The 20594-nt window shown below is 39.9% G+C and overlaps 1 protein-coding gene across 1 annotated transcript; it reads left to right on the top strand.

The window, feature by feature from the left end:
* Positions 1-213: 213 nt before the first annotated feature.
* ppp1r15b (protein phosphatase 1, regulatory subunit 15B) lies at positions 214-14801 on the top strand. The gene is made up of 3 exons (XM_059651869.1): positions 214-318; positions 9475-10352; positions 13347-14801. Exons 1-3 carry the CDS (start codon positions 216-218, stop codon positions 13575-13577), a joined length of 1212 nt encoding a protein of 403 aa, XP_059507852.1. The 5' UTR covers positions 214-215; the 3' UTR covers positions 13578-14801.
* The last annotated feature ends 5793 nt before the right edge of the window (positions 14802-20594 follow it).

Genomic DNA, 20594 nt, shown 5'->3' with positions numbered 1-20594 from the left:
AGCATTGCTGGTTTTGAAAACCGGTCAGAGCGGACTGACTGTAATAAGTTGATACAGAATTAAACAAGGACAGCGCAATAACAGTGAGAATCCGGTTCCATAACCTCCTCTTTTAAGTGAAAAGAGAGTGTGCCGGATTACTTTGTTTGACTAAATCGGGATTTAGCTGCTGATTCTGGTAATCGCCTCCGTACGTCGAAGACTCGTCGGTCTTCATGTTCAGCGTGGCCGCTTCACTGTCAGTGCTGGGGCACTTCGGAGTTGCTGTAATGGGCACTATCAGAGACTTCTTTGGATTATCATTAAGATTGCCCACAGGTAGGTGGAACCGAAGTATTCGCTGGGGAGTGAGAGCAGTGCTCAAACGCTGAAAAGCGTCAGTATATTTTCGAGTGATTGGGGTCAGACCCTGGTTCGCAATATAGGCCCAATGGCTGTTTTCACAAAAGACGTTTTATATCGTTGGGCTGTTGAAAATTCTTCCACATTTGAACTGAGACTGTAAAGTAGAATACGTTAAAGGAGGGGTTATAAACTGACATTTTGGGGTCGTGAGCTCTGAGGGAGCAGTAACCGCCCTGGAGCTCCGACTAAGTCGAAACAGCTGCAGTGCTGCCGTCACACTTCGGTCCCCTTCACACTCCTCATAAGGGTTTATGATCATTTTCACACCTCGAAACGCCAGCACAGTAAGGGAAACATTGATTCAACACTGCCTTAAAATCGTCTTAACTTTTTCCTCGATGTTGTTGGCCCTTGGACGTCAACACGTCTGCTTTTGGCGAAGAAAATGAGCACAGAGCTGAAGCTGTTTGTGCCATTACTCGTGCTGTGTAAAATGCCTTTATTGGTTTCTAGTTACTTGATTTTGTGCCCCTACACAGTGAAAGGGAAACTCCATTCTATTTCCCTTGGTTCCTTTCTGTTTGGTTTCAGGTCTATGTAGTACTGCATCCTGTCTGACAGTCTGTGTCACTATTTGTAGAGGAAGATATAAAATATTTGTAGTATTAAATTCAACATTCAGTATATGGACTAATGTCTTATAACATCTTGTGAAACATACATGCAATGCAAATGTTACACTTCCAATTCTGCATCACAAAGGAGACATCTGTTTGCTATTTTGTCTTCAGCCACTGATAGATAAATGGTTAACTTGCTTGAACAGACCTTTTGGAGCAAATGAAATTAAATCTGCCAGTATCTTGACTCTCGACATTAAATTTACAGTGCACTTTTCAGTGTAGGGTGATGAATCTGTGGAGTTCTTTACTTTTTTATGTACAGGCCTCCTAACAGTGATCAGGACCAGGGGCGCAAGATGCACTGAGAAATAGCTAGGGCATGTCAGAAAGGCAAGGTCACAGTGATCATGGGGGACTTTAATATGCAGGTGGACTGGGTCAATAATGTTGCCGGTGGATCCAAAGAAAGAGAATTCATGGAATGTTTGCAGGATGGCTTTTTGGAACAGCTTGGAATGGAGCCCACAAGGGAGCAGGCTATTCTGGACTTAGTGCTATGTGATGAGCCAGACTTTATAAAAGACCTTAAAGTATGGTAACACTTAGGAGGCAGCGATCATAATATGGTAGAGTTCAGTCTGCAGTTTGAAAGAGAGAAGGCAAAATCGGATGTAATGGTGTTACAGTTAAATAAAGGTAATTATAGGGGCATGAGAGAGGAAGTGATGAAAATTGACTGGAAGCAGAGCCTAGTGGGGAAGACAGTAGAATGAGAATGGCAGGAGTTTCTGGGTGTAATTGAGGACACAGTACAAAGGTTCATCCCAAAGAAAAGAGAAATTATTCAGGGTGGGATTAGACAGCTATGGCTGACAAAGGAAGTCAGGAAATATATCAAAGAAAAAAAGAGAGCCTATAAAGTAGCCAAGAGCACTGGGAAATCAGAAGATTGGGAAGGCTACAAAAACAAACAGAGGATAACAAAGAGAGCAATAAGGAAGGAGAGGATCAAATATGAAGGTAGGCTAGCTAGTAATATGAGAAATGATAGTAAAAGCTTCTTTCAATACATAAACAAACGAGAGGCAAAAGTAGACATTGGGCCGCTCCAAATTGATGCTGGAAGGCTAGTGATGGGAGATAAGGAAATAGCTGAGGAACTTAATAAATACTTTGCGTCAGTCTTCACAGTGGAAGACATGAGTAGTATGCCAACAATTAGGGAGAGTCAGGGGGCAGAGTTGAGTGTGGTAAGCGTTACAAAAGAGGAAGTGCTAGAAAAGCTAAAAGGTCTAAAAATTGATAAATCTCCTGGCCCTGATGGGCTACATCCTAGAGTTCTGAGGGAGGTGGCTGAGGAAATAGCAGAGGCTTTGGTTGTGATCTTTCAAAAGCCACTGGAGTCAGGGAAAGTCCCGGATGATTGGAAAATTGCTATTGTAACCCCCTTGTTTAAGAAAGGATCAAGGCAAAAGATGGAAAATTATAGGCCGATTAGCCTAACCTCGGTAGTTGGTAAAATTCTTGAATCCATTGTCAAGGATGAGATTTCTAAATTCCTGGAAGTGCAGGGTCAGATCAGAACAAGTCAGCATGGATTTAGTAAGGGGAAGTCGTGCCTGACAAACCTGTTAGAATTCTTTGAAGAGGTAACAAGTCTGTTAGACCAGGGAAACCGAGTAGATGTTATCTATCTAGACTTCCAAAAGGCCTTTGATATGGTGCCTCACGGGAGGCTGCTGAGCAAGGTGAGGGGCCCATGGTGTTCGAGGTGAGCTACTGGCTTAGATTGAGGATTGGCTGTCTGACAGAAGGCAGAGAGTTGGGATAAAAGGCTCTTTTTCGGAATGGCAACCGGTGACGAGTGGTGTCCAGCAGGGTTTAGTGTTGGGGCCGCAGGTGTTGATATATTAATGATCTGGATGAAGGGACTGGGGGTATTCTGGCGAAGTTTGCCAATGATACAAAGATAAGTGGACAGGCAGGTAGTACTGAGGAGGTGGGGAAGCTGCAGAAAGATTTAGACAGTTTCAGAGAGTGGTCCAGGAAATGGCTGATGAAATTCAATGTGAGTAAATGTGAGGTTTTGCACTTTGGAAAAAAGAATACAGGCATGGACTATTCTCTAAATGGTGAGAAAATTCGTAAAGCAGAAGTACAAAGGGATCTGGGAGTGTTGATCCAGGATTCTCTAAAAGTTAACTTGCAGGTAGAATCTGTGATTAAGAAAGTGAAAGTAATGTTGTCACTTATCTCAAGAGGGTTGGAATATAAAAGCAGCGACGTGCTTCTGAGACTTTACAAAGCTCTAGTTAGGCCCCATTTAGAATACTGTGTCCAATTTTGGGCTCCACACCTCAGGAAGGACATACTGGCCCTGGAGCGTGTCCAGCAGATATTCACACGGATGATCCCTGGAATGGTAGCTTTAATGTATGATGAACGGCTAAGGATCCTGGGATTGTACTCATTAGAGTTTAGAAGGTTGAGGGGACCTCTAATAGAAACTTACCAGTTAATGTATGGCTAGGAAGTTGTTTCCATTAGGCGGGGAAATAGCAGAGGCTTTGGTTGGACCCGTGGGCATAGCCTTAAAATTAGAGGGGGTAAATTTAAAATGGAACTGAGATGACATTTCTTCAGCCAGAGAGTGGTGGGCTTGTGGAATTCATTGCCACTGAGTGCAGTTGAGACCGGGGCATTAGATGCCTTCAAGGCAGAGATCGACAAATTCTTGATCTCAGAAGGAATCAAGGGCTACAGGGAGAGTGCAGGGAAGTGGAGTTGAAATGCCCATCAGCCATGATTTAAATGGCGGAGTGGACTTGATGGCCCGAATGGCCTTACTTCCACTCATATGTCTTATGGTCTTTTGTGGCTTGGCCGTAGATCAAATGTTAATCAGTCAGGGAATGGAGGACAATGGCAAAAGGCAGGATGGCGGACATCTGGGTTAACAGCTATGAGCTCATTGAATGGCCTACATCACTCCTATGTCTTATTCTACCTATGTCATTGGTTTCAGTATAAATCAAAGCTCCGACAGTCATCCATTGAATTCCAAGTTATTCTCCAGCAGCAAGATGCCCTCCACCTTGGCATCAAGCAAGTAAAAATGGCCTTTGAAACTGCTCCTCCTAATGACCTGGAACAACATCCATTCCCTCGATTATACTGTCACATATCATTAGTACATTTGTTTTTGCTGCACCACAACCCATTTCAGTACCATGATGGCATGGATTGTTGAATCCAGTGTATAGGCTGTGCCTTTATCCATAAAAATCTTGAGACTTGCCTGTGAACAAAACAAAAGATCATGTACCATTTCGCCTTGAGTTCCTTTTATCTGACTGACTCTCAATCAGAGTTTTAAACAACGAGTTGGTTTCTTTCTGTGAAATCTCGGCCATTAATGTTGAACTCTTACAGTCAGAGGGGGTGATGGCATTCTGGGCTTAAGCACATTTGAGTTACAGAAGTGGTTCTTGAGAATGATAAGAGTCTTGAACTAATTCTGGATACCAGTTTACAATCATTATCCCATTGATTTTGTGTCTAATGTATCCATACAGATGTTGGATAAGTTATCGTGCCATTCAATTTTGAATGTTGTGATCTTTTCTGTCTCGTCAGACATGTCCACATGTCAACACAGTCTTCATAAGCTGGTGGAGTACTAGTGTTGTCATACTAATGTATGATAGTGTTGTGAAGTTGAGTAGAGTCCTTGTGAATTAGAAGGCAAATGTTAGAATTTGTTTGTAAAAGTGGTAGGGGATGAGAGTGTGTAGCCCCTTTAAGAGATGACGTGCTTTTCTAAGCTTGGAGATTTAAAAACCAGTCTGCAAGAAGCTGCAGATGCATAGACAGTTCTGAAATTGAAACAAATGTATCAATTGGTTGTCTGATTGGCAATCCAGGCTTCTTCTGATGGTAAGGCAACCGGCTTGAATGTTGCTCAATTAATTTAAACCAGATATGAGACACCAAACACCACTTAAGTTTAAATTAATGGCGTTGATGACCTGGAACCATATATATGAAAACTAACAGGTCATCAAGGGTATATAAGAAGATGAGGTTTTTCGAAAATCAGGGAGAAAACAAACTGCCATTGGAAGAGTAAAATGCTGGCACTCAGAAATCTTTAACTCCTCTGATTAAGCACCATCTAAAAGATGCTATGGCAGTCTTAGCTAATATTCTGACACAAGGATTTGACAAAGAAGGAGTTTCTGACTGAAGAATAGCAGAAAAGGCATAGAACTTTCTGGAATATGCATCCTGACTGTAAGTTTTAATTTATTTTCCTTATCAATTTGGTTTATATAAGTGCGGCTCGTATTTATAGAAACAGCATACTATTGGAAATTTGTTTTATTTGGGATTAATTAGGAGTTAAGGGGGGAATTGTTGAGTTTTAGTTATTTTGTTAATTTGCTCACTGTTAAAGTTAGATAAATAAATTGTTACTTGTTGATTATAGTGCGAGGTGGGGATTTCATTTCACCTCTCTTCTGTGACAGATTGGGAGGTGGAAGGCAGATTATACCATTTCTCCCATTTCGTTTTGCAGATTACAAGATGAGGCGAGCTACTGTGGGTGTTTTGGTTTTAATTATCAGAGGGATTCGACCTCCTCACCATAACATTAGTCGATTAAGAATAACAGCAGGTGAGGAGGAATGTGTAAATACTCCAGGATGTTTGGATGATTTGTCATATTCCTCAAGTGTGTAGTTGACTGTTCTGCATATCTTGATAACATCACCGAATGCAATGTCCGTGAGACTATGTAGGATCACTTCATCACAAATATATTTTGTATGATTGACTGGCTATTCATGTCAAAATACATATTATAAATAAAGGGGCTTTTTTTTAGTTCTCCACATAGAATTAACAGGTGTATTCAAACAGCAACTGACAAATTCATAACTGAAGTCTCATCAACTAGAGAAATTTTGAGGTTTTTTTTCAAGTAAAAGAAGGAAGCAGACGTGAGGTATAGACAGCAGAGATCAAAAGAATCCCAAGAAGAGTATAAAGGCAGTAAGCGTATCCTTAAGAGGGGAATCAGGAGAGCAAAAGGGGGACATGAAATCGTTCTGGCAAACAGTGTTGAGGACAATCCAAAGGGATTCTACAAATACGTTAAGGACAAAAGGTTAACTCGGGGGGGGAAAATAGGGCCTCTTAAAGATCAACACGGCCACCACTGTGTGGAACCACAGGAGCTGGGGTAGATACTGAACAAGTATTTTTCATCAGTCTTTACTATGGAGAAGAATATGGATGATATAGAACTAGGGGAAATAAATAGCGAAATCTTAAAATGTCCTGATCACAAAGGAGGAGGTGCTGGACGGCTTCAAACGCCTAAATGTGGATAAATCCCTGAGACCTGATCAGGTATACCCTAGAACTCTGTGAAGCAAGCGGAGTGATCCCTGGGCCCTCTTGATGAGGTACTTGCATCATCAATTGCCACAGGTACGGTGTTGGAAGACTGGAAGTTGGCTAACATGATGCCACTATTTAAGAAAGGTGGCAAGGAAAAACTAGGGAGCTCTAGACCAGTGAACCTGACATGAGTGCCGGGTAGGTTGGGGGAGGAAATTCTGAGGGACAGGATTTTTAATGTATTTGGAAATGCGAGGACTAATTAGGGATAGTCAACATGGCTTTGTGCATGGGAAATAATGTCTCACTAACTTGCTTGAGTTTTTCTTTTGGAAGAAGCAACAAAAAAAGATTGAGAGCAGAGGAGTGGCTGTGATCTATACGGAGTTCAGTAAGGTGTGTGATAAAGTTCCTTCATGGTAGACTAGTTACCAAGATTAGATCACATAGAATACAGGGAGAACTAATTATTTAGATACAGAACTGGCTCAAAGTTAGAAGGCAGAGGATGGTGGTGGACCTGAGATGCTGCTTGGCCTGCTGTGTTCATCCAGTTTCACACTTTTGTTATCTTGGACGGTGATGGAGTGTTGTTTTTCAGACTGGAGGCTTGTGACCTGTGATGTGCCACAAGTTTTGGCGCTGGCTCCACTGCTTTTCTTCATTTATGTAACTGAATTGAATGTTAACAAAGAAGATATGGTTCGTAAGTTTGCACATTACACCAAAATTGAAGGTGTAATGGACAATGAAGAAGTTTACCTCCGAGACCAATGTGATCTTGATCAGATGGGCCAGTGGGCTGAGGAGTGGCAGATGGAGTTTAATTTAGATAAATGTGAGGTGCTGCATTTTTTTTTCAGAAAGACAAATCAGGACAGGACTTAAACACTTACTGAGCGTAAGTAGTTGTGTGCTTAAGTAGGAAATGCGTATTTTTGTTTTTGTTTCTGCAACTGTAAAGAAGCTCTGAGAAATATCAAAATTCTAACTTTTGTTTTCCTCTCTGCAAAGACTGTACAAGTGTGATTTAGAGCCTTATGCACTTAGACATAGTTTTGCGAATAAAGTATATATTTGAAATTTTAAAAAGCCATCTAGCTAACCGACTGTCACCGAACTAGGCTATTGCTGTTTGGAGATAATGGGAACTGCAGATGCTGGAGAATTCCATGATAATAAAATATGAGGCTGGATGAACACAGCAGGCCAAGCAGCATCTCAGGAGCACAAAAGCTGACGTTTCGGGCCTAGACCCTTCATCAGAGAGGGGGATGGGGAGAGGGAACTGGAATAAATAGGGAGAGAGGGGGAGGTGGACTGAATATGGAGAATAAAGAAGATAGGTGGGGAGGGGATAGGTCAGTCCAGGGAAGACAGACAGGTCAAGGAGGTGGGATGAGGTTAGTAGGTAGATGTGGACTTCACCAGTTTCAAGATCTCCCCTTCCCCAACTGCATCCCTAAACCAGCCCAGTTCGTCCCCTCCCCCCACTGCACCACACAACCAGCCCAGCTCTTCCCCCCTCACCCACTGCATCCCAAAACCAGTCCAACCTGTCTCTGCCTCCCTAACTTGTTCTTCCTCTCACGCATCCCTTCCTCCCACCCCAAGCCGCACCCCCATCTACCTACTAACCTCATCCCACCTCCTTGACCTGTCCGTCTTCCCTGGACTGACCTATCCCCTCCCTACCTCCCCACCTATACTCTCTCCACCTACCTTCTTTACTCTCCATCTTCGGTCCGCCTCCCCCTCTCTCCCTATTTATTCCAGTTCCCTCTCCCCATCCCCTTCTCTGATGACGGGTCTAGGCCCGAAACGTCAGCTTTTGTGCTCCTGAGATGCTGCTTGGCCTGCTGTGTTCATCCAGCCTCACATTTTATTATATTGCTGTTTGGAGATGGGTTCAAATCCCATTATGCCAGCTTGTGGAATGTTAAGTTCAATTAATAAATCTGGAATACAAAGCTAGTCTTAGTAATGGATACGATGAAGCTATCATCAATTATTAACACTTAGAGTCATAGAATTGTACAGCATGGAAACAGACCCTTCGGTCCAATTTGACCATGCCAACCAGATATCCTATATTAATCTGAATTCATTTGCCAACATTTGACCCATATCCCTCTAAACCCTTCCTTTTCATATATCCAACCAGTTGCCTTTTAAATGTTGTTATTACCAAACTTCTCCTCTTCTGGCAGTTCATTCCATACACACACCACCCTGTGCATGAAAACATTGCCCCTTGGGTTCCATTTAAATCGTTCCCCTCTCGCGTTAAAGCTATGCCCTGTAGTTTTGGACTCTCCCACCCTGCGTAAGAGATATTGGCTATTCACCTCATTCATGCTCCTCATGATTTTATCTCCTTGTAAGTTCATCCTTCAGCGTCTGTGGAAAATAGCCCCAGCCTATTCAGCCTCTCCCAATAGCACAAATCCTCAAAACCAGGCACCTTTCAACTGGTTTTCTGAACCCTCCCAAGTTTCACAACATCCATCCTATCACAGGGAGACTAGAATTGCAAGTACTATTACTGAAAGAAATTTACCATCCTTACCTGATCTAGCCTTCATGCGACTCCAGACCACAGCAATGCCTTCTGAACTACCTTGATAAGCCATTCCATTTAAGGACCATGTGTGAATAGGCCACAAATACTAGCCTTGCCAATGATTCCCATATCCCATTCAAGATTTTGCATTTTTTGATATGTGTATTCCAGAACAGATTGGTTTCTCTTGCAAAGAAGTAGGAAGATTGGATTGGAGGCTGGAGATACAGCCAGTCAAAAAATTCAATGCTGCAACCCAGATGTAAGATGCATGTGGAGGGGATATCAGTGTTGTAGCTCCATAATTGGTTCTTGCTGTAAAGACCGCCTCCCAGCAAAGAAATGGAATTTTATTTTCAATACCAATCAGTATTGTTGAAAACATCCTAAAAGTAAACTGAAGTGTTCTACATTTAGCCTTGCTACATGGTTTACCCCATCGTAATGTTTATACAAATCAACACTTAGTATGTCTCTTTTCACCAGTGGATGTTATGCCATTCCTGTCAATCTGATCTTGAATTTGATATTTTACAGTTCTTCGGTTGTGCAGTGCAGTGCTTAATCAGCTTATCAAAGATTCACCATTAAGCAACAGCCAGTTTGAAGACGTTAAAGAAATTGGCAAAAAATTATTGTTTTTCCCTTGGTTTGGAAGAGTGAATACTACTTGTGAAAAAAGTGGTCTTGAATCTGTATGTAAACAGCAAGAAGATGGAACTATTGCACAGCTTAACTCGAGCAAATTCAATCAACAACAAATTAACAGCAAAGGACCTTACAAATCTTCAAATACAACTGAAGATAATTTGCTACAAAGTACTGAACGGAATTGCAGCCAGCGTTATCTGACCAAATCTAACCAAAATCATTTTGAGCGTGATAATGAGTGTGTAGCTATCAATCACTTAAGCTGTCATTGCATGATTCCAAAACATTCAGTATCTCCATCAGACTGGAACAAGATGATGAATAATGGAGAAGATTACAATTCTATGGATAGTGAAGAGTGGGAGGACTCTGAGGAAGATTCTGAAATGGTGTGTAGCAGTGATGATTCATTTAGTGATGAGAGTGATCAGGAACTGAATGATGTGCCCTGGAAATGTTCTTTTAGTGCAGACACTTCTGATCCTTTGAACTTCACAGCTTGTCGTACCAGCTCGTCTACAAACAGGAAAGCAAGTGTGGATTTGAATACACAAGGTTTGGGAAAATGTGAGAGTGGAAGAAAAAGCTTAATCAAAGTAAAATTGTCAATTTCACAGAAACCAGTATTACGACAGATACGTTTCAGACACTCCTGCATACCTAACACTGGAGAAGAAGTCAGATTTTGTACTAAAGAGGTATCGGCAAAATCTGTAAAAGCTGAAAGAAAGGACAACAAAGTGGAAAAAACATCTGTTAAGAAGGTAGGCTATCACAATAATGCCTGTCTCTTGATCACTTTGCTTATCTGCTGCAACAACACTCACCTTCTAACATTCCTTTCATACAAAGGAATGTACAAATTGAAAATACTGTGAATATTAAGTTGGGCAGCATCCATGGACCAGGAAATAGTTTAAGGTTTTATGTTGCTGGTATTTTATTATTATCTCACTTACCTCCCATTAGGTTCGCTTTGGCCATTTATTCACTGATAGCTCCTGTTGTGCTTATGTCACTGGACTTGTAATCGAGATGCATAGTGCTTTAGGTACACTGCTTCAAATGCAAGAATGGCAGTTACTGGAATTTAAATTCCATTAATAAAATTTTACCATTGGTCTCCACTTCACAGTAATCATCATTATTATTAATTATTCTGAAAAATCTACATGGTTCACCCATGTTTTCTTCACGCAAGAAATCTGCCACCCTTGTCTAGCCCGGCCTGCATGCGACTTCAAGTACCTGGAAATGTGATTTAACTCTTGAGCACCCTGTGAAATGGCCTAATGAGCTACTCACTTTAGGGAGAATGAGGCAGGGGGGGCAACAAGTACTGTCCTTGCCAGTGATACCCACATCCCATAAAAGAATAAAGGAGATAAAAACCCTTTTTCCTCCTCTCTTCTATCTGATTTTGTAATTGCCTTAAGTGTTTATCTCTGTCTCCCATTCAGATGGAAGTCCATTGGCTTGAAATATTCAGATATTGCTCATCTTACTGGGTATTCCTGTTTTTTTTCCTGCAGGTTAAACTTTCCAATCCTTGCAGTATTTTCTAACTTAAAGCTTTTCTTTAAAAGAAGAAGAAATCGTCTTTTGTCCAGCTACTTTGTTCTGCAGAACTAAGTTTCGTGACCACTTTCCCTGTAAACCTAGAGAGGGTCAAGGCAGTATTACAAAAGGACTATCTTGCTGAAACCTATCTCTCATCTCAACTTCACTTAAATATTTTGTGTTCATTGTCCAATAAGCATAGAATGGCCTATTTCTCTGCTGTAACCATTCAGCCTGTCTTTTCTATGCCAGCTCACTGCAAGAGCAACTTGATTAGTTCTACTCCGTTGCTTCTTCCGTAGCCCTACTAGTCTTTTATTTTCAGTTAATTGTCCAGTTCTGTCTTTAAATATATCTTGACTATACACTGTAGTAATGCATTCCACATCCTAACCGTCTCCTGCGTAAAATGGATTCTCTTGTGTTACCTTTGCTACTTCTTGATTCTTCTATATTGGTATCTTCTGGTTCTCGACACTTCTTCCAAGAGAAACAGATAATCCCCATCTATTGCTCTAAATGCAAGATTTTGAACATCTCTAAGAAAACACCATCTTCTCTTCTTTGAGGAGAACAGCCTCAGCTATGTGTCATCTAACCTTCTAATTCTGACATTATTCTTGTAAAATGTTTCTGTACACTCACCAACACCATTTTATATCCTTCCAACACTTTAGAACTCAGATTTAGATGTTTGTTGAGGTCAAATCAGTGTTTTATTGGATTTCGTCATAATCTCTTAGTTTTAACACCTTTGTGCAACTATTCATGAATCCCAGGATTGCATGCTTTAGTAATCACTTTATCAACCACCCTCTTTAACAAAAACTTGTGCACAAAAATCCCTACATCTGACCGCTCTTTCCTCCTCTTAGATTTGAACCTGTTATTTTATATTGACTCCTGTGAACCCTCCTCTCAAAATGTGTCACCTTGCATTTCTCCACATTATCTTTCATTGATACCGTAACCAAATATTCCATCTGCCTGTCACTGTTCTCTTGAAAACTTATCGTAAAGTTTTTTTTTCAGCTGCAGTTTCTGAAATAGTGCTCTGCACTCTTTCTCATAGATTAAGAACAGCAGCTGATCTCTGCAGTTACAGTTTACCTTTCTTTTCTTTTTGTCATTCCTATCCAGGCTGCTACTGTCTCTTTTTGTTTAACGTATTTTGACTTTCCTGAGAAGCCTATTAAGTGACAAGTTAGCAAAAACTTTTAGAAAGTCCATGTTATCTCTGGCAGCATTTGTAGAGAGAAAAGAGTTAGTGCTTTGAGCTCGGTGATCCTTTTTCAGAACTTATTATGGAAAAAGAGGTATTTATGCAGAATATATGCATGAGTGGGGGTTTAACGAGTAAATGGATGGGTGGAGACTGAGCCCAGAGTGAGAGAGAAGAAAAAGGTAGACCAAGGGATCTCTGTAAACCAGGAAGCAGATAGGTTAGGTGATAATGGGACTGAATGGGTGAACGGGCTGGCTGTGCTGAAAGCAATACATATCATGACAGGATCTGAAGTATAGAGGAGGTGGATAAAAGATGTGGAGGTAGGTATTTAAGCTCTAAAGGCCACCAGATGGAAGATGAGATTCCAATCCTCCAGCTTACACTGAGCCTTGTTGGAGCACTGCAGCAGATACAAATATTTGCATGGGGTATATGGTGGTGTGCTAAGTAACAGTCACTGAAAGCTGAATCATTTATAAGGACAGAGGATAAGTATTCCACATAAGTTACCCAGTCTGTATTTTGTTTCTCCAGTGTAGAGGAGACTATTAGGTGAATACTAATACACTGGGCTCCTGAATGACCACTTTGTGGAACACCTCCTTTGTGAAAATTACAGTGTTCATTATTTACAATGTGGTCTCCATGCTCATTTTGTTCAACCAGGCTTGCAAACCACAGAACAATATTTGCACCATTACATGTTATTCTACTACTGGAAATAATTTAGTAAATAAGCTGAACTGTAAGCAGAAACCAATTTAAACTTATCAGTTTGGCTTACAGTGTGAAGTATTTGTACAAATTAGTAGCAATGCACTTACACTGGACCCTGTTTTATCTAGACATTGGAAATTTGTACATGCATCGTCTGTTGGATTTTAAACCATTAGATGAGCAAGTTTCTGAAAATCACATAGGATTTTCCTCCTTTAGAGAATTTACTTTTTATTTCATTTTTCTTTTTCAGGTCAGATTTTCTCCTCTTGTTGAAGTTCACAAAATGGTAACGTGGTCCTTTGCTTCAAGGGAAGCTCGCAAGGGCCACTGGATGCAAATAGCTCTTGACCGGATCAGATTCCTGCACCGAATACAGGCTACAGAAGATGCTATTAGTTATTGCTTACAGCAAAACCATAGGAACAAAATATTGAAAAGAAATTCAGAAATTCCAAAATTGAGGGATATGTGTCATTATTGAAACTTAGCCCCATAAGCACTTTTTTGAGTGAAGGTTAAGCGCGTAGTTTGCTGGTGTTCGTTTCTACGTATGAATGGCTAGGACCATTCAATAGAGTGTGTACTTCGCAGGTGTCTTTATTTACGGGTGAAACCTGGATTTTCGTCATATTCATCACACTTTCATTAACTATTTATTCGGGGTCACAAACCTGAGTATGAACATAATTCTCTGGAATACATTTATGGTCCAGGATACAACACTGAGTTTCTTCAAATTTGTCGTTTCGGGAGGCCTTTCTTCACCTAGGGGTATGGGCGCACAGGAAGAGAGTGTGAGATGCTGTGAGGTGGCATATGCTCTAGTTTAATCACTCCATTTAATATGCTGTAATGAAGACAAACCACATAATCTTGTTGAATAGTAAGGGGTAGAAAGTAAATGATAGTGAATGTTTGGTTAAATTGCATCAGTTACAAGTGTACAAAAGAAGTGGTCAGCTGAGTACCATGGTGTGGGAAAGAAACACCCCAGTGGCTTCTGACTACTCCTAATTGGCACAGCTATAGCAAAATATCATTAGACTGCCAATGTGATGTCATGCCAATTTAGTAAAATTTGGAGCAGTTTATTCAGCATAATACCATTGAGGATGTAAAGAACTAAATGTTAGTGATTTGAGTAGAAAAATAGCAAAATCAACCATCCAGTGGGAACGAATTGCCTAAGGAAGAGTACGCTTACTATCTGAATATCTTGTCTTGCAGTAGTAGGCCCCTTTCTCCGATCCATGCTGCCTGGATTCAAGTCCCACCTGTTCTAAAGGTGTGTAATACCATCTCTGACCAAGTTGATTTAGAAAACTCCTGCTTACATGAAATGCTGCTGCTGCTGCCTCCTAAGACACACATTGTTTATTTTCTCCATATCTACAGAATTCATAGTTTTGTTCCAGAAATAATTGAAGCACAGCAGTTGGGAACCTACCTCCTTCTGAGCAGACCAGTTGTCTGAACTGTTAACTAAAGTCACTTAGTACTTTCTGTGCAGATCACTGTTGTTGATTTGTACAGATTGTTCCTAGCCATTTGAGGAAGTTTCTGCACTTGAGATGTTCAAGTTTCAGTAGGCACGAGCTTGTAGTTATGCACTGACAGAAACAGAGTTAAAGCTAGTGCACAAATGCTCTGGCTGAAATTGTTTTGACACACGAATGCAGCATTGGAAGCTTTTGATAAAAGTAGCTCATGGATACCTTTTAACAAGTAGCTCGTATAGTCGTAATCGAATCTGAATGAAATGCTATATTCTCATCTTGAAAGTTTAGTTGCATCTTGTGTAAATTGTTCAAAGCTGAATAAAGTTTTGATTTTTTGTTAGCAACATTTTGTATATTACTTATTGCTTTCATGTTGTTTTTGTTCAGATCAATGTTATGTTGTGTTTATTTGTCTCTGCAAATATACAATATGTTAAAAATACTCAGTGTGTTCTTTAAAAAGATTAGTAGGCCAGAGACTATTCTTGTCAGCATACTGAAGCAGTGGTTACGGGGTAAATGAGGAGCCAATTTTTGTTATCACTAATCGTTGTTTTGCTGTAACCATTTATGGCTACAAGCAAAAGCTAAGATTAATGTAAAGGGTGTTACTTTCAATTGCTGTGAAAGATATTTGGCATTTCTGTTGGGTATTTCTTTAGATTTAACATTCATTGTCTTGCCTGTAGAGGACTATTTAATCCATACAAACTGGAGTTAGTACTGAATGGTTCCTATTATTTAAATGAATATAAATATTGCAAGACCCCAAGATTTCTAAATGAGCATCTGATCAATCTATTGCATTTTATTACAACAAATGACCAGCTGCCATGTTATCTCTTTTTTTTCCCCTCAGAGTCTGTTAGAAGTGCTTCTGTGCTTCCTGCAAATAATTTACCAGACTCGTTAATTGATAACTGAGCATTCAATTCATTAGTTTGCAGTAATTGCAATCTTTTCTAAACTCAATTGTGAATACTTATCATTAAACTGCATCGAAACCTGTGTTTGCTTTACTTTCTGTGTGTCTTTTTGCTTGCATTGATATTTTTGTCTTGCTCTGTATCTCTTATGGCCTTAGGTTGACTGTTCTTTATAAACTGTTGTTGAAAATATAGCTACAAATTTATTGGTGTATATTTAAGTTTGACTTCCAAATGTTGAACGCTTTTGGAATAAATGCTCTGAAATATGGAATATTTCAGAGCTCATGTCAAAATAGTTTTGTTCAGATCATGTTAAGAAAAGTATTGTTGCATTATTCATTTGTTAGCATTCTTTATGCCATTTTGTTCACAAATATGCATGTCAGTCACAGCCCGCATTCAACAAAATCTTGGTGAATTTGTTCAGTACAGGTACCAGGGACATGCAAAAGGGCTATGCACAGCAGGTAAATCGTGCACTTTTATCATGCTGACTTTACACAGTTGGTGTCATTAATGATCTTGGAATGCAAACTGGTGCAGCGCAGGCAGAAGCCATTGTTCTAATGATAACAAGGTGTAGAGCTGGATGAACACAGCAGGCCAAGCAGCATCAGAGGAGCAGGAAGGCTGACGTTTCAGGCCTAGACCCTTTATCAGAAGCCATTGTCCTATCATGACTGTACTAGTTCTGAACATTTTGACTTGGAGCCGCTCTCCTGCTGGCCTTCGTAAGCATACACGTTGGAAGTTATTTTAAATAGAAATGATGACCTCTTTACTGTTGTAATTGAACCTATGTCCACACATGTCCAGGCCACGCATTCCAGATCCAACTATTTGTTGTGTAAAATTTGTCCTCATTTTTCATTTGCTGATTTTGAAATTACTTTATGGTGTGCCTTCTCATTTTTCAAACCTTTTACAAGCAAGAAAAATACCAACCTTCCAATTTCTCTCTGTAGAAGACAGTTCCAACTTTTCCAATTTATCCTCATAACTAACATTTTTCAATCTTGCAACAACTCTAATAAACTTCTGCATTTTTCTCCAATGCATTCACAACTTTCCTGTAGTGTAACACCCACAACTCTGTGGTACTCTGTCCGAAGTCTAACCAATGTTCTAAATAATTGAGCATGGCCTCCCTAATTTTGAACTCTCCATCCCTATTAGTGAAGCTTCAGAGAATCTGCTATTTTTTTTAAACCTGACCTGTCACCTTGAACAATTTATGCGCCCTGGTCTGTCGTAGCCATACAATATGGAAAAAGACTCTTCAGTTCCAAACACACTCTGCTGACCGTAATCCCAAACTAAACTGGTCACACCTGCATGCACTTACCCAATATCTCTCCAAACATTTCTTATTCAAGTACAATATTTAAATGTCTCCAATTTTGTAATTGTACCTGCATTCATCACTTGCTCTGAAAATTCATTCCATGTATGAACTACCCTATTTGTTTAAAGAAAGTTGCCCCTGTTTTTAAACCTTGCCCCCCAGTCTTGCAATCCCGAACCCTTGGAAAAAGGCACCCGTCGTTCACCTTAACTCCACCCCTTGTGACCTTCTAAACCTCTATAAGGTCACCCCTCAACCTCTACACTCAAGTGGAAAAAAACGTTCTAGCCTCTCCTTTGCAACTCAAATCATCCATTCTCGGCAATGTCCTGGTAAATCTTGCCTGAATCCTCACTAGCTTAACAATATCCTTCCTCTAAAAGGATGAACAGAACTGGACACAGTACCCCAGAAGAGGCTTCACCAACATCTTGTGCAACCTCAGCATTGTGTTCCCAACAATGAAGACAAACATGCTAAATACCTTTTCAACAACCCTGTGTACGGGTGATGCAAACTTCAAAGAACAATTATATGAACCCCTATGTCACTGTTCTACAGCACACCCAAGGCCCTACTTTTAATTGTACAACTCTTGCCCATGTTTGTTTTACCAAAATGCAAACCTCACATTTATCCAAATTAAACTCCTGTTTGTTCCTGTGTAACCTTTTTTGAGTAGTGTCTATTTTATTTTACACACTCTTGCATTATCCTTCCCAACAAAAATGTATCAATGCACACTTAGATAACGAGGTGTAGAGTTGGATGAAAACAGCAGTCCAAGCAGCATCAGAGGAGCAGGAAGGCTGATGTTTCAGGCCTAGACTCTAATGCACACTTCCCCACATTGAACTTCATCTACCATCTATTCACCCACTTCACCAAATTTTTCTCAAGTCCTAAGCTGCCGTACGCTGATCTTTAAATACTTTGAATCTTTTGGAAGTCTACATATACAATATTGGCAGCCTTCCCTTCATTAAACCTCTTTAATTGTTCTGAGTTAGTTAGACATTTTGATTTTTAATAAATCCTTTATTCTCTTGAATTGATCCACGTTTTTCCATGTGACCATTAACTTAATCCTGAATAATTCTTTCTGGAAAATTCCTGACTGAAGTTAAACTGACTAGTCTGTGATTAACTGGACTTAACTTTATCCTTGTTTAAAAATGGTTATAATATTTGCAATTCTCCAGTCCTCTACCGTCACTCTAGATTGAAGTTTGTTGTCACTGCGTTTGCAATTTTGCTCCCACGTCCTTCAATATCCTTGGATATATATCATTCATTCCTGATACTTTGTCAACTTTAAGTCCTAATAGATTATCCAATTCTATGTCCTTATCAATTTTAAAAACATCACTTGACAGAGTTCTGTCCTTTGTCATTGTGGCCTTGATAATATTTGTCTTTATCTAGACGTTGCATGTATTCATTTAATATGACACCATGCCTCTTGCCATGTGTGTACATCTCCTATTTCTTGCTTTAACTATTACATAGAACATAACAGCACAGTACAGGCCCTTTGGCCCTCGATGTTGTGCTGACCTGTCATACCGATCTCAAGCCCATCTAACCTACACTGTTCCATGTACGTCCATGTGCTTGTCCAATGACGACTTAAATGTACCTAAAGTTGGCGAATCTACTACCGTTGCAGGCAAAGCGTTCCATTCCCTTACTACTCTCTGAGTAAAGAAACTACCTCTGACATCTGTCCTATATCTTCCACCCCTCAATTTAAAGCTATGCCCCCTCGTGCTCGCCGTCACCATCCTAGGAAAAAGGCTCTCTCTATCCACCCTATTTAACCCTCTGATTATTTTATATGTTTCAATTAAGTCACCTCTCAACCTTCTTCTCTCTAATGAAGACAGCCTCAAGTCCCTCAGCCTTTCCTCGTAAGACCTTCCCTCCATACCAGGCAACATCCTAGTAAATCTCCTCTGCACCCTTTCCAGAGCTTCCACATCCTGTTAATGTTCTTATATGAGTGCCATGGTTTTTTTTTCCACATTCTCTTTTTGCATCCTTTATTTCTTTTCTCACCTCACTCCTGAGTCTTCTCCTAGTCACATTGGCCCTCTTTTGTACTTATCAGTTAAGAAATGTCATAAACACACCTTTTTTTTTAGTTTAGTTCATATCTCCTTTTGATGTCCAAGGGGCTCTGAATCTTTTTATCTCACTTCTCCCTTTCGATAGAATATACCTTGACTATACCCAAACAATCACTTCCTTGAAAGTAGGCCATTATTCAGCTATTGTTTTCCCATTAACTATTGGTTCCAGTCTGCCATGCCCCCATTCCATTCCTGCCCCATTGATGTCAGCTCTCCACTCCTTTGAGTATTCTTCCTTTGGATTATTCATTGTTCATTTTTCCATCACTGCCCACTTATGACCCAATGATCACTCTCACTTGAGCTTTTGACCCGCCTCATTTCCGAGAGAGAAGTCTTACAGTGCCTCCTTTAATTTGTGCTAGATACATGGTATGTTAGCAAATGAAGAATAGGCAATAGTCAGTTATGTAGTAGTGCCATCTGACGATCTAACATTTTTCCAATTAGCTCACACCCTTCCAATGGCAGGTCACTTTACTTTTAAGAAAACAAAGAATAAAATAGTAAAACATTTTGGTCGGGGTTAAATAACTGTGTGGTGAACTTTTGCCACACACGTATGACATCAGGTAGTGGGGGGACACGACTCATCAATTAAACCTGTACCTTTAGTTCCATGAGCAATTAGTGAATAACCATTTTGCTGGTTCTTAATTAATTGTGTTGGACAATTGCCTAAAGCCATGAGTGGATATCAGTTTCTTTTTAACAATTATGGATATTTCAACAAGACTTCTTGAGGCAGTGCCTTTGGGAAAATTTATGGCAAAACCACAGTTGAAAAATTAGGTGCTTTTTTTCTCACAGGAGATGGGTTACCCAAAGAAATACTATGGGATCAAGTCTCAAATTTTACATCCCACATGTTTAAGCAGAAGTTTTGGAATAAACTGATTTATATCTACACCTTATAATATAGAATATCAAGGAGAATTAGCAAGATAATGTCAATCTCTTTTTGTCAGGAATATTCTAATCATTGCAATAAAGCAATTTCCTTGTTACTGCCTTTATGATGGATAATTATATTTTTAAACAGAATCGTAGCAACTTCTGCTCATCTGTTGTGATGATGTTGAAATAAGATGGATCATGAAGTCAACATAGTAACAAAGGGAGGTCTATATCCAATTCCTTGATTGTAGAACTGCATTGGCAGAATTGGACAAGCATGATTTGATACAAAAGTTGACTTCATACAAGACCCAGTTCTGTTGACAAACAAAACCAAAAAAAATTTGATTCTGTAACACTGGATGGACTTCATCAATATAATGTAATGCTGTTTGGAATGAAAAATACAGAAGCAACATCTCCATAATTAACCAACAAAGTTATCAAAGGATTTTGCAACTATGTTGTTTGTATAAATGATTTGGATATGTTCAGCCACACTGGAAAACAAGATTTTCACCACTTGAACAAACTGGTTACAGAGAGCCAATGTGTTCATAAATTTGGTAAAGAATAAATATACCAAAAGCAAAAGTGATGTATTTGGGCCACACTGCGGGCTAAAGCCAAGATGTGCTTACAGAAACAAAAATTGAGGGTTATCTAGGGTTTTCCCATGCCTAAGGCTAAACACAG

This window comes from Stegostoma tigrinum, chromosome 17, assembly GCF_030684315.1.
Source record: "Stegostoma tigrinum isolate sSteTig4 chromosome 17, sSteTig4.hap1, whole genome shotgun sequence".
Lineage (NCBI taxonomy): Eukaryota > Metazoa > Chordata > Chondrichthyes > Orectolobiformes > Stegostomatidae > Stegostoma > Stegostoma tigrinum.
The sequence above is the reverse complement of the archived record's forward strand: the minus strand, read 5'-3'. Positions and strand labels throughout refer to the sequence as shown.

Excerpts from the sequence above, each read along its gene's own strand:
- ppp1r15b (XM_059651869.1), top strand. The coding sequence starts at position 216 with ATGTTCAGCGTGGCCGCTTCACTGTCAGTGCTGGGGCACTTCGGAGTT. Across the intron at positions 319-9,474 it reads ATCATTAAGATTGCCCACAG|TTCTTCGGTTGTGCAGTGCA; the intron begins GTAGGTGGAACC and ends GATATTTTACAG. Across the intron at positions 10,353-13,346 it reads AAAAAACATCTGTTAAGAAG|GTCAGATTTTCTCCTCTTGT; the intron begins GTAGGCTATCAC and ends TTTCTTTTTCAG.